General features: G+C 44.8%; 2 protein-coding genes across 2 annotated transcripts in view; both read right to left on the reverse strand.

Moving 5' to 3' along the window:
- Positions 1-2512, reverse strand: part of c6h12orf29 (chromosome 6 C12orf29 homolog) — a 5196-nt gene extending 2684 nt beyond the window's left edge. Inside the window, exons 1-4 of the mRNA XM_034535924.1 lie at positions 2273-2512; positions 600-717; positions 291-386; positions 1-81 (exon numbers count right to left, since the gene is read on the reverse strand). The exon at positions 1-81 is cut by the window's left edge and continues 36 nt beyond it. Coding sequence (XP_034391815.1) covers positions 1-81; positions 291-386; positions 600-717; positions 2273-2362 — 385 coding nt within the window. The 5' untranslated portion in view covers positions 2363-2512. The remainder of the gene's footprint in view (positions 82-290; positions 387-599; positions 718-2272) is intronic.
- A 688-nt stretch (positions 2513-3200) lies between these two features.
- Positions 3201-7608, reverse strand: lyve1b (lymphatic vessel endothelial hyaluronic receptor 1b). Its single transcript, XM_034535923.1, has 6 exons — positions 7446-7608; positions 6925-7072; positions 5876-6015; positions 5020-5415; positions 4281-4359; positions 3201-3866 (listed from the first exon to the last, which is right to left on the reverse strand). Exons 1-6 carry the CDS (start codon positions 7528-7530, stop codon positions 3665-3667), a joined length of 1050 nt encoding a protein of 349 aa, XP_034391814.1. The 5' UTR covers positions 7531-7608; the 3' UTR covers positions 3201-3664.
- Positions 7609-14092: the final 6484 nt, after the last annotated feature.

Below are 14092 nucleotides of genomic sequence, written 5' to 3' on the forward strand. Positions count from 1 at the left end.
CGTCGCGCTGTTGGACTCGGTGAGCCGGGATCCAGGTGTCCGGCACCGCCTTGAAGTCCTCCTCCACGGTCCACGAGAAACCTGAACCCAAAACCCAATGAACACAAATAAAACCAAGTCCAACCTCTCCGACGTGCAACGTTCACGCCGAGAGATTCACGTGTTTTTACCCACAATCACAACCGCGTGTTCTAACAGACTACGCCACACTTAATCTATACTTTTCTAATCCTAAACTCTATTTCCCAATAAAGCTCCACGTGTGCTTTAGGACCCCGCAGCTGAAATACCGTCACAGCCGCGGGGAGCGTGCTGATGCTTCTTGAACCTCTTCTCCGCCTGTTTGTTGGGCTTCCGGTCCAGTCGAGCCCAGAGGTGAGGTCGCCCTGCAGGAAGGAGATTAACAAAAAGTCCCCTTCGCTGTTCCTCCTTTCAAATACGTTTTTTGTAGATGCCAAATTTAAGTAACATATTTAAATAATACAAAATATGAAGCAGAAAAAGGCGACAAATCATTATTTTTTTGGGGGCATATTGCGAACACAAAGCTCTCCAGTGCCTTGCTCAAGAGAGAGCGGGTGGTAGTCGTCACCGCTCACCTTTATAAACCGTAACGTAGCAGCACGTGCCGTCTAGTTTTTCGGTGGCGAGCGCACCGTCGACGTTGGCCTCCAGGGCAACGGGGTTCACGGTTGCTGTGGCAACAACCTGAAATTGCTGGAGAGAGAGAGAGAGAGAGAGAGAGAGAGAGAGAGAGAGAGAGAGAGAGAGAGAGAGAGAGAGAGAGAGAGAGAGAGAGAGAGAGAGAGAGAGAGAGAGAGAGAGAGAGAGAGAGAGAGAGAGAGAGAGAGAGAGAGAGAGAGAGAGAGGTGATGAGTTCAAAGGGCATCGCAAGTGTTTTCTCTCGACCCCTTCATCTGAATATCACTGTCACGTATTTAATTTTAAAGAATAAATCATCCGTTTAAATGTTTAATGAAATAGTTTTGATTAACAAGTAGCGATGTGCTATGCGTGTACATTTATTTTAAATAGTTTTTTCTTAACACTAGCGAGCCTCGACAGTTTAGATTTCGGGCTATTTTGTTTCCAGAACATTTCACCGTTCAGAGTAGAGGAAAGAAAACCATTTTAATAAATACACAATGTATTTAACAGTAATCCACTGGTGAAGTTTCATGTTTATCTATTAATACATCACCTTATTCCCCCGTAGAGTCTTAATTTAACCAAACGTCTCTTTAAAAAGGACATTTTCTCTAAATTAGTTTGTTCTCAGACTCTGATCCAGAAATCTTCTGCAGCTCTTACATCCACTAAAACTTTACTTTCATTCATAAATATATATTATGAAGCTTTATGCAGAGGGGTTAGTTCACACAGCATTCAGAGCCTCATTTATACTACATTTATTAATAAAAACTATATATTATAAAGCTTTATGCAGAGGGGTTAGTTCACACAGCATTCAGAGCCTCATTTATACTACATTTATTAATAAAAACTATATATTATAAAGCTTTATGCAGAGGGGTTAGTTCACACAGCATTCAGAGCCTCATTTATACTACATTTATTAATATAAACTATATATTATGAAGCTTTATGCAGAGGGGTTAGTTCACACAGCATTCAGAGCCTCATTTATACTACATTTATTAATATAAACTATATATTATGAAGCTTTATGCAGAGGGGTTAGTTCACACAGCATTCAGAGACTCATTTATACACATTTATTAATAAAAACTATATATTATGAAGCTTTATGCAGAGGGGTTAGTTCACACAGCATTCAGAGACTCATTTATACACATTTATTAATAAAAACTATATATTCTGAAGCTTTATGCAGAGGGGTTAGTTCACACAGCATTCAGAGACTCATTTATACACATTTATTAATAAAAACTATATATTATGAAGCTTTATGCAGAGGGGTTAGTTCACACAGCATACAGAGCCTCATTTATACACATTTATTAATAAAAACATGGAGAAAATAGTTTTGTTGTGAATTTTCTGATTTATAGTGATGCAAATAAATATTTTTAACGTAAAAACCTTTTGAGTATAATGTGTATTTATTAATTAATCCAACATTCATATTTCTGTGCAGGTGCCCGTTCAGTAACAGGTAATGTCAAAGGGGGATGGTGGTGAATGGCAACCCGAGCTTCAACGCAACTACTAAAAACCCGTCGGCAGGTGCTCTGTTGTCTTCACGTTCACCTGGTCCGTGAACGTCTCACCTGGTCCGTGGACCTCTCACCTGGCGGTCCCGTTTCCGCGACTGTTCCTCCTTCACCTCCGTCAGGAAGACGCACGGTATCTTCTGCTGAACGGCGCCCAGACGTCGCATGTTGTTGTTGTTGTTGTTGTTGTTGTTGTTGTTGTAGTAACGTTCACGTGTTAGTCGCAGACTCCTCCACGGTGTGCATGTTAGCTTCGGAGCAGCATCGCGGCTAGCACTCAAGGGGGGAGGCGGGGGATATGTGTGTGTGTGTGTGTGTTTCTGGTCACGTGACGTTCTTTTTCTTCTTCGCTCCTTTTCTTGTTGTAGATTCTCAAATGGCTCGTCAGCGCCACTCTGCGGCGTGGTGGCGGTATCGCTCCGATTACATCACGAATGCGGTTTTTTAACCGAATGTTTATGTTTGTAATTTAAGGCTCAATGCTTTGTTGACATCTTGTTGACACCATGTATTTTGTTGTTGTTGATTTTCTTTTTTACTGTACCGCTTTCAACCAGGTGCACACGCTCAGGAGGCGGTTAGCTTAGCTTAGCTTAGCTTAGCATAGCATCGAGAGTGGTACATTTATATTCTTTGCAATGATTTCAATCACATTTTCTTGTATTTGGGAAAGTCAACGACTTGTTTACAGTCGTATTGTTTGTTGTGCTTAAGTTGTATTTTATATTCTCTCAAATATATACTTCTCTGCTGCTAAGTAAGAAAAAGTCAAAGGTGTTTTTTCTATCAATCTTATTTATTCAACATTTAAAGACACATTAATGAAATGTTTTTTTATTTAATTAAACAGTTGTATACTAATTAAATCAAAGATTGTAACTAGCAGTGAAGAAGTTTACTTAGATATTTTACTTATGTAAAAATAGGAAATATGTTATGTTTTTTTACTCAAGTAAAAGTATTGGCATCAAAATATACTTAAAGTACCAAAAGTAATATGTGTCATTGTGCAGAATGTCCCATTTCAGAATAATACAGATACTGAATTATAGTTATTGATTTATTAACGTGCTCATCAATTAAATGTCAAAGCTGTTTGGTTTAATCTATCATATTACATTTTATATGTTGATTAATATTCTGTGTTTAAGATCTGAAGCTGTAAACGAACGAGGAAGTATATTTATAAAAATAAATGCAGTGATGTGCAAAGCTTAATATTACGGTATAAAGTATAACAAAATGAAATGGAATTACTCAAGTTAAGTACAAGTACCTCAGAGTTGTACTTGCATAGCGTACTACTGTATGTACTTCCACCACTAAAAGTAGGAACTATATACACGTTTAAGGTAAATCATACGCACTGAATAATTGATGCTTTTCAACCAGTAACAATACGATTTGGAGTAAAAAAATGCCATAAAATGTTCATATTTACAATTACATTGAACAACACTATCGTAAAGCTACTGTGAGGGGTTTGTTTTGAAGTCTGGATTCACACACAGAGTGACGTCGCTGGAGTACTTCCTGTCTGCCTCGTCTTCGTCCTCTTCCTCTTCCCCTTCGTGTCGACTCTGCAGGTCCACCTCGCTGTCGGTGTGCTTCCACATCTCCGTCTCCACGTCGTCCTTCTGCGGCGCCCGAGACCTGAAGGCCAAAACATCCCTGAGGAAGAAAAAAAAATTAAATTTAAAGCGCATATTAAACTTAATTTACATTAATGAGGTTTTTCAGAAAAGGAGATCAGTGTTAAGCCTCAAGCTACAAAGTATTATGAATGGATGGATAGATAGACATTGTTTTGCTGCAGCAGCACATATAGATACAGGTAAGCTATTACAATATATATATATATTTATAATATAAACAATATACACAGATTTTAAAACCCATATTAAACTCAGTAGGTACTTTGTTTTAAGCCTCCTGCTTCAAAGTACAACAAAGCTCTAGAGAGAGCGGAGAGCGACTCATCCGGTTCAAACTCGTTCTCTCCTCCTGGAACAAATCGTTATTAGTTTCTGTTTCTGAAATCGTTATCGCACATGTATTTTAATTTTTTTAATCAAGGCGACTCACAGCTTGTAGCACCAGACGCCGCCCGCCGCCGCCAGGAGCAGAGCGATGACGCCGAGAAGGATGAGAGCCGTGGGAACATCTGGAGGTGGAGGACAAAACTCATTCCTGAGTCCTTTGTTTTGATTTATGCTCTCAAATACTTGATATTTGGATGAGCATTAAAAAATCATAACAACCACACGGCACAAATGGTTTCCATTGTAGTGGAAACACACTAGTTCTTTACAATCTATCTTGAGCCATCTATTAGGAACCGTATTAACGCTTTATTGTGATATTTTTGGGGTTTTGTTTATTTTTGTGTGCATTTGGGGTAATTTGTGTTTTTACATGAATTTATTATTCGTATGTATTTTTTTTAATTTTTTTTACATGAATTGATCATTTGTGTTTTTGACATTAATCATTAATGACTTGTATCCACGATGTGTGCGTCAGCTTGTTGTGGTGTTTTTTTTCTGCCCCCTAGTGGCCAAAATGAGCTTATTGCAGCGTCATTCAAGAAAAAGATGGGTTATAATTATGGAGTACATATCAAATAGAGTACATTTTGTATTTTCATCAGATGTTTTCCTTGAGAATAAAATGGCTTTTCAAGAAATGCACACTGGATTGTGAACAGGTTGCTGGAATTAGATTTTTTTTAACAACATAAAAGCATTAAAATAGCTAATTAAGATAAGATAATTTTGCCTCTTCTTGGAACACAAACATGAAAAGCGTAAAGCCGAGGACGTACTTCCCAGTGGAGGTTTTGTGGCGCCCGTCGTCCCCGACTCAGAGGAAAGAGAGAAAGTGGAGGCAGAAGTAGAAAAGACCAAACTGACGACGGTGGGTTTCGAGGTGATGAGAGGAGAAAGAGAGGTCAGAATATGAGTGGAGAAAGGCTTTAGAGTGGGGGAGGAGGAGGAGGAGGAGACACTCGTCGAATGGCTCGTCTGGATCAGGAGAGCGGAAGTGAAAGATGTCTCCTCGGGAGCTCTTGTTGTTACTGGCTTCATTGAAGGTGGAGACCCGGATGCTGGTCTGAGCGGTGTCGTTGCAGGTCTTGAGGTCTGGGTCGGAGCCGTCGGTGTGCTGGGCTGAGTGGAGCCGTGTGGACCGGATGTGGATCCGTTTGGTGTTCCCTCTAAATCTGCAAGTGGCGAGGAACAAAAGGTTTGCATTTACACGGCAGCCATTCAGTCGCATGGGATATATACTTACACTTGTAAATATTTAATGTCCCCAAAGGGTCAATTTGTGGTTCAGTAAAGTAAACAATAAACACGAGATAGACACGATTAAAAACAACAGATGTTTGAGAGAAACACAGCAAAAGTTCCTTCTCAGAGGCAGATACAACATAAAAGTGCCCTTCTAGTGGAGAAAACATGCTAAAATACAGTACAGGTAGGACACAGTACAGGTAGGACACAGTACAGGTAGGACACAGTACAGGTAGGACACAGTACAGGTGTAGTACACAGTACAGGTAGTACAGGTAGTACACAGTACAGGTAGGACACAGTACAGGTAGGACACAGTACAGGTAGGACACAGTACAGGTAGTACAGGTAGGACACAGTACAGGTAGTACAGGTAGGACACAGTACCTGATGCATTGAAGCAGAAGACACCAAACTTTTGATCTGCTCTTGCGAACCACGTCACCACTCCAGTTTTGCCCTTTCCACATTTGTCGTCAGCTGTACGTCGCGGGACGACTGCGATCGTTTCAGCTATCCAGCCAAATCTGTTAAAATAGTAAACAAAGTGTAAATAATAGGACTACAAGTTGGAAACATGATAAAGTGCACATCTAGTGGAGAAAACATAAAGTGCCCATCTAGTGGAGAAAACATGATTAAGTGCAGAAAACATGATAAAGTGCCCATCTAGTGGAGAAAACATGATAAAGTGCCCTTCTAGTGGAGAAAACATAGTGGAGAAAACATAAAGTGCCCATCTATTGGAGAAAACATAAAGTGCCCATCTAGTAGAGAAAACATAAAGAGCCCATCAAGTAGAGAAAACATAAAGTGCCCATCTAGTAGAGAAAACATAAAGTGCCCATCTAGTGGAGAAAACATAAAGTGCCCATCTAGTGGAGAAAACATGATAAAGTGCCCATCTAGTGGAGAAAACAAAGTGCCCATCTAGTAGAGAAAACATAAAGTGCCCATCTAGTGGAGAAAACATGATAAAGTGCAGAAAACATGATAAAGTGCCCATCTAGTGGAGAAAACATGATAAAGTGCAGAAAACATAAAGTGCCCATCTAGTGGAGAAAACATAACGTGCCCATCTAGTGGAGAAAACATGATAAAGTGCAGAAAACATGATAAAGTGCCCATCTAGTGGAGAGAACATAAAGTGCCCATCTAGTGGAGAAAACAAAGTGCCCATCTAGTATAGAAAACATAAAGTGCCCTTCTAGTAGAGAAAACATAAAGTGCCCTTCTAGTAGAGAAAACATAAAGTGCCCATCTAGTGGAGAAAACATGATAAAGTGCAGAAAACATGATAAAGTGCCCATCTAGTGGAGAAAACATAAAGTGCCCATCTAGTGGAGAAAACAAAGTGCCCATCTAGTAGAGAAAACATAAAGTGCCCATCTAGTGGAGAAAACATAAAGTGCCCATCTAGTGGAGATTCAGCCTACTTGCACGTCTCCAGTCCGCGCTGCAGCGCCCGCTCCATCTGGGCTCGGGTCGCCATGGTGACGTTCAGACTTCGACAGGCGGCCGCGGCCGCCGTGGCGTTGAAGGTGTATCTCCCTCCTTCGATGAGCATGAAGACGCCGCCGGCTCCTTGTTTGTTGTTGCAGCAGAATACAGATATTAAAAAAAAAAAAATTTTTAAAAGTATGCAGCAACAAAACACACAGAAGATTATAAAAGCAGCGTGACACTTTAATTTACAGTACGTATTGATATAGAGCAAATAGTAATATAATATTGGTGCACATAGGACACAGACTAACCCCTGGTCAATTGATATCTTCCACTTTTTACTCTCATCATGCATTCTTGAAAACCTTTAGCCGACTGAAAAGTGACCGAGACCTTTGAACCAAAGAGTCCTGTAAATATTAAAATATTCCCTTCCGCCACAAAAGGCCACGCATGAAATAAAGCACATTGTGACATGCGTGTTAAATGAAATGCACCACAGACGACGTACCTTTCACCCGCTCGCAGTCGGACGCCAGCAAAAAGGCTGCAAAAGATAAGAGCAAGCACCGAGGAGAAGCACCGGACCTCGCCATTTGCTTTCCTTTTGGGGAATATGTTTTCGCGGTGTGGATGTGTAACTGGAGCGGTCGGAGGTGAGGAAGCTAATAAAGCGAATGCAGGAAAAAAAGAAAGAAAAGAAGCTTCGGCACTAACGAGATGAGGAAACAGGAAGAGGGCGGGGGGGTCAAATCTGCTGGATGCCCCCTTCACCAGATAACGACGGAGAGGCCTCGGCCCTCAGCGGGTTTCATCCAAAGCGTTGTCGGGGTATCGAACCACGGATACAATAAAACCGCTTAAAATTACAAATTGTGAAGATTTCCAGGAAATATTAAAGCGGGATGTCGGGTGACGTAACTCGAGTTCTGAACTGAATACATAACTGTCACACAGTTCTCTATCGATCGGGCCTCCTCACACCAACACGGAGGCAGAAATACACTTTTATTTTTTTTATGGTTTGGACTTTTTTTCTGCTTTAGTCAGCATTTATCTTCCAGAGGCCGTGTTTGTTCTGACGGGCTCGTCGGAAAGAGAACTTCCTCCACATTGTGCCCTCTCTCTCTCTCGTGTGCGTGTGTGTGTGTGTGTGTGTGTGTGTGTGTTAGCTTAGCTTAGCATAAAGAGTGCACACATTTGCGGTTCTTGACTTATTCGCATACTGATGGTCTTTTTTTGATGCTTTTTGTGGGTTGAAGGTGAGCGACGTGCACGGCTGCACGGGTGTCAGAACGATGTGTTCCAGGGGCCTTCTGCAGGCTCTTCTGTGTGAGGTCACATGCTGACGGCGAGGCTGTTTTTTCGGTGTGCGGCAGGAGTACAACGCGTGACTCATGACTGCCGTGTGAATAATGGAGCTTCCCCTCCGATGACCGGGGGGAGGAGCCGGAAGAGGAGCTAATTGGTCACGCTTTTCCTGGTCAGGAAAGAGCCCGAGTCCCGAGAGACGAGGCTCAGTTCAGTGATAAAAAAGTCCTTCACGCGGCCTCCTGACTCAGAGTCGCCCGCAGGCACAAAAGTAATTTGTTTTAAAACGGTTTTCTTTCAACTCTAAATACAAACTTGAGAGACGGCTACAAGCAAACCACTGAAATCACGAGTGCTCGTACTACCTCATCTCTGGCAACGCGTTACATGCTCTCATGGTTTGTACATATCTGCTACTTCTGTTATGTATTTACGTATTGTATTGTATTGTATCTCATCGTATTGTATTGTAGCATATTGTATCGTATTTTAGCGTATTGTAGCATATTGTATTGTATTGTAGCGTATCGTATCATATTGTGTTGTATTGTATTGTATTTTGTTGGCTCGTGCTGCACAGTAGTGTACTGTGGTGGTTGTGTATCATTGTCCTGATAATATTAGGCCACTTAATTGTAATAACCTGCCGAGGGGCAGCAGACGATAACGAGCTCTGGAGCTGAACTCTGACACAACTGAAAAGTGTAAATAAATAAACACCTTTGGCCAAATAGTGAAGAAACAACACCTTCACACATTGAGCCATGAAGGCCGAGTCACCACCAGGCCTGTCCCGCCCCTCTGTGCCCCCCCACTGCCCTGTAGACCTGATGGAGTCTGAGCATGTGGCCCCTCTTTTAACGTTTTACCCCCCGGACGCTGAGCGGCCTGACTAATAAGCGCGTGACGACCTCATGACAACGGAGAGGCCGGGTGCGTCTGTGCTATCGCGTTACCTCATGAATAATACCTGAAGCTCCTTTTGGATCCACCGCAGTGAGAACTTCGCTCGCGTCCCGTTCTGAACACAACGGGGGAGGTGACGGGGGACATCTTTGACAAACATGTCCCTGAGGGCCAAATCCCACAGCGACCTGACGGCGGCCGCGAGGCCCCCGTCAGGCGACGGCCCGTACAGGTCCTTCTCCATGAGCAGCAGGGGCGGCCGGATCCTGAACGGGACGGCGGAGGAGGGCAAGGGCCCCCCCAGACAGGCCGGGAGGCCCGTGAGGGCGGTCCGGCCTCTCAGCGCCGTCGGCTCCAGCGGCTCCTTCTTCCAGATCAACCACCTGCAAGGAGAGCTGGTGAGGAAGAGGAAGGTGAGGAAGTCATATGAAATAAAACACATGCGATTTTAAGTGGAAACTAAACTGTTAAAAAAAGTCTAATAATCACACAAGAGGACTACTACACATAAGAAGACCCCCGTTTTTCCTTAAATTGCAGTTTATAATAATTATAATAATTTAATTTTAATACTTGGAGCGACTCCATTTGCAGGTGAAGGCCGTGCGAGATGATCCAAAGCTCCGGAACGAACCACTAAACGGACCTTTCTGAATTTAAATAAACCTTAGTCGAGTTCAAATGTTCCTCAAACGATAACTTACGACCTAAAAATGGTCGTGAAAAAAGAATTAAAAAAAACATATATATATATATATATATATATATATATATATATATATCCTCTTTTCCAGGAATGCGAAGATCTGAGGAAAGAAAACAAGCTTTTGTCAAACGAGATCCACATGGAGCGGATCGTGATGCGCACAGAGAGCGAGCTCACCATGAGGACCCTCAGGAACCTGAACCAGGAGCTGCAGGCTCAGGTCAAAGAGGTACACACACACACACACACACACACACGCACACACACGCACACATGGTTTTAAAGACGAGGCGTCTCTCCTGAGCAAATGGAATTAATATTAATACAATCGAAGCGTTGCATTACATTACATTACGTGTGAAGCTCCAGGTCATATTGAACACGCTTGGATTATCAGTTATTAGCATTAGCATCGTTAGCATCGTTAGTTATTGTATTGTATTGTAACATGTAAAGTGCCTTGAGTACCTTTTTTAAAGCGCTGTACAAATAAAATGCGTTATTATTATTATTATTATTATTATGATGAGTCGACCAGCGACTAAACGCTCCTATAACATGAACATGAACATGAAGATGTCGGCCGGCACACGAAGGGTTAAGTTTCATGGACGACCATCGACCCCACACAGTAGGTCATCGTAGTCGTGTTACACCCCCCCCCCCCCCCCCCCCCCCCTTCCCCCCACCCCCCTCCATCAGCTGAAGCAGAAGCTGTACCACAGCCAGCAGAGGGCGACGTTGTGCTCGCGGGCCGCGGACGAGGCCGAGGAGTCCAGAGGGGAGTCGGAGAGGAGCAGGGCCCAGTCGGAGGCCCGGGCCCTCGGGTGCCAGAGGGACAAGGAGGCCGCGGAGGAAGACCGGACCCTCCTGAGCGAGGAGCTGCAGCAGCTGAGGAAAGAGGTGGACTCCCTACCGTCAGCAAGACCCCCATCGGTCAGCCGCAGCACAAACAGGAAGTGACATGGTTCTCCTTCCTCCTCCGCAGCGCACCGATCTGCAGCTGTCCCTCGCTCAGGCGGAGGAGGGCCGCTTCGAGACCCGGCTGCAGCTGGACCGGGTCTCGGGGGACAAGCGGGCCCTGCTGCAGGAGAACCGGAGCCTGGGGGGCGCCGGGGAAGACCTCCGACGCGAGCTGAGCCGGGTCGCCGAGGAGAACGTCCAGATCAAACAGAGGTGGGGGGGGGGACTTTCACCCAGGAGACCAACATACGAGTCTTATTTATAATTAATTGTAGCTTCTGAAAAGCCTTCACGAGCCGTATGTATGAGAACCGATAGTGGACTGGAAGGCCGTAAGGAACCGCTTCAGTCCAGAGGGAACCAGAGGGGGGAACCAGAGGGGGGGAACCAGAGGAGGGGACCAGAAGAGGGAACCAGAGGGTGGGAACCAGAGGAGGGAACTAGAGGGGGGGAACCAGAGGAGGGAACCAGAGGGGGGAACTAGAGGGGGGGAACCAGAGGAGGGAACCAGAGGGGGAGAACCAGAGGAGGGAACCAGAGGGGGGAACCAGAGGAGGGAACCAGAGGGGGGAACTAGAGGGGGGGAACCAGAGGAGGGAACCAGAGGGGGGAACTAGAAGAGGGAACCAGAGGGGGGGAACCAGAGGAGGGAACCAGAGGGGGGAACTAGAGGGGGGGAACCAGAGGAGGGAACCAGAAGAGGGAACCAGAGGGTTCCCTCCTCCCTCCCTCTGGTACACGAGAAGAAGAAGAAACAATAACAAAACGAGGGGCGTTCCACCTGGCCAATGATTAATAATAATTTCGCCTTCATCTCGGGCGATTCTTCAAAAAAGTCGTAACGGGGATAAATGTCATGAATCGAGAGAGAGAGAGAGAGAGAGAGAGAGAGAGAGAGAGAGAGAGAGAGAGAGAGAGAGAGAGAGAGAGAGAGAGAGAGAGAGAGAGAGAGAGAGAGAGAGAGAGAGAGAGAGAGAGAGAGAGAGAGAGAGAGATATATGTGTATGTTTGTGTTGGTGCGTCCACAGCGAGGCGAGCTGGAGGCGCCGGGCGGCGGCGGCGGAGGAGGAGGCGGAGCGGGCCGGCCGGGCCCAGCGGGAGGCCGAGGCCCAGCGGCGCCTGGCCGAGGAGGAGAGGAGGGAGAGGGCGGCCGAGAGCCTCGGCTGGAGGGAGAAGCACCGAGAGATGGCCGACAGGGTCAGAGGTCAGGAGGACCGGGAGGCCCTGAGGCAGAACAAAGCGGTACGGTCACGCTTCTTAGATTCTTTCACCTGCAGTCAATACAGATTTAACAATATAATATATAATTAAAAAATATATATATATATATTATACATATATATTTTTTTTTATATATTTTTTATATAAAATATATATATATATATATATATATATATATATATACTTTTTATGTGTTAAAAAGTTCTGCCTGAGCTCTGAGGGATTAATAGTGTGCGTGTGTGTGTGTGTGTGCGTGCGTGTGTGTGCGCGTGCGTGTGTGCGTGTGTGTGTGTGTGCACGTGCGTGTGTGTGTGCGTGTGTGTGTGTGCGTGTGTGTGCGTGTGTGTGTGTGTGTGTGTGTGTGTGTGTGTGTGTGCGTGTGCACGTGTGTGTGCGCGTGTGCGTGTGTGCGTGCGCGTGTGTGCGCGCGCGTGTGTGTGTGTGTGTGTGTGTGTGTGTGTGTGTGTGTGTGTGTAGTGTCAAGCCAACATCAAGAGTTACTTCCTCTGCGTGACGGAAAGCGACCAGAGGGTTCGAATCCTCAAGAACCGAGACGGCACCACGAGAAACTTCACGGTGGGTCGACGTTCCAACGATGTGAGAAAAACATAAAGAGTGAGAAACATAAAGAGTGAGAAACATAAAGAGTGAGAAACATAAAGAGTGAGACCGTGTCACCCCCTGTGTGTTCAGGAGGGCGACGCCCCCGTGTTCATCTCTGGCCCCGAGGAGCCCGAGAGGAGCTCCTCCTCCTCCTCCTCCTCCTCCAGGTGAAGCTGCTGATGGAAACCTCGTCTCCTAAAACCAAGTTATTATTATGGGATGGAAACGCACATTTATGTGTTAAATATTAAATCTGGGGCTTGCATCCTGTATTCATTGGACACATCTTGGCGAGAGGTTAAAGCCACCCGGCTACACGAGTACTCGACGCACTCGTTCTGCAGTTCACTTGCTACGAGTTCATTCTGCTTCTTCACTGGAATTTATTTTTATATAATTTGTGTTTTTGGTGCCGTGCTCGACTAGATGTGGACTTTTTAAAATTGGACCAGTACTTTTAGAGGGATCTGCTGCATGTTTAATGTGCGAACACGTACTCATTGGTTCTAACTGACCCCCCCCTTTTCAGGACCACGTTCCGGGCCTCCGCCCCGCACTCGGGGGCCGATCCGGGCCCGAGTCACTTCGACGAGCTGCCGGCCTTCGGAGGAGGAGGAGGAGGAGGAGGAGGAGGAGGAGGAGGAGGAGGAGGAGGAGGAGGAGGAGGAGGAGGAGGAGGAGGAGGAGGAGGAGGAGGAGGAGGAGGAGGAGGAGGGGGAGGGGGGCCACGCAGGACCAGGAAGGTGGTGGACTACTTCTGGATCCCCACAGACCACGAATGAGCCACCGAGCCGGAGACCGTCCCCGTCACAGTCCTCCATTTTAACCCCAAGACCAACGTGTACATGCACGACATAACAATGTAGTCCAGAACCGGTTTCTGTGTACTAATAAAGTGTTCCTTAAAGTCCTAGATAACCAACAAGCCTCTAAAGTTCTCATATTAACGGGGACTTTGAACACGTTATGAATATAGATGCATGAAGACGAGGGGAAACTACCTTTAGTGCTCATGTACTGGACTTTATTGACATTAAAGCAACAATAATGCACAATAATTTGGAATAAATTACAATATAATCCAAATCCCAGCGCAAATCTCATTAAAAGTAATTGTTTTACTTATTTAACAGTTCAAGCATATTTATCTTCGTGAGGGTCAATTTACAACAATCTAATAAAAAAAAAAAAAATTTGACTTGTTTACCTTCTCAAAATAAAAACGGGTTCGAATAAATGAAAACGAGCCTTAAATATTAATACTTGTAAACCGTGTTAAGCATAAATTTATTGCGCAATCAAGCCAGGAGCAACGTAAACAAAGAGCCCATCTAACTGAGGTAGAAACACGGCCATGATTACAACTTATTAAACTACTGTAACGTAAAAAAGGATCAGAGGGTCGCAACCAGAGAAATGAGCGACAAAGGGGAGGAGTCACAAAAACA

This window comes from Cyclopterus lumpus, chromosome 6 (assembly GCF_009769545.1).
Source record: "Cyclopterus lumpus isolate fCycLum1 chromosome 6, fCycLum1.pri, whole genome shotgun sequence".
Classification (NCBI taxonomy): domain Eukaryota; kingdom Metazoa; phylum Chordata; class Actinopteri; order Perciformes; family Cyclopteridae; genus Cyclopterus; species Cyclopterus lumpus.

Bases quoted from the DNA above. Each gene is read 5' to 3' on its own strand.
- lyve1b (XM_034535923.1), bottom strand. From the start codon at position 7,530: ATGGCGAGGTCCGGTGCTTCTCCTCGGTGCTTGCTCTTATCTTTTGCA. The intron at 6,016-6,924 runs GTAGGCTGAATC...CTATTTTAACAG, and splicing joins CGCGGACTGGAGACGTGCAA to ATTTGGCTGGATAGCTGAAA. The intron at 3,867-4,280 runs GTGAGTCGCCTT...TTTCTTCCTCAG, and splicing joins GGCGTCTGGTGCTACAAGCT to GGATGTTTTGGCCTTCAGGT.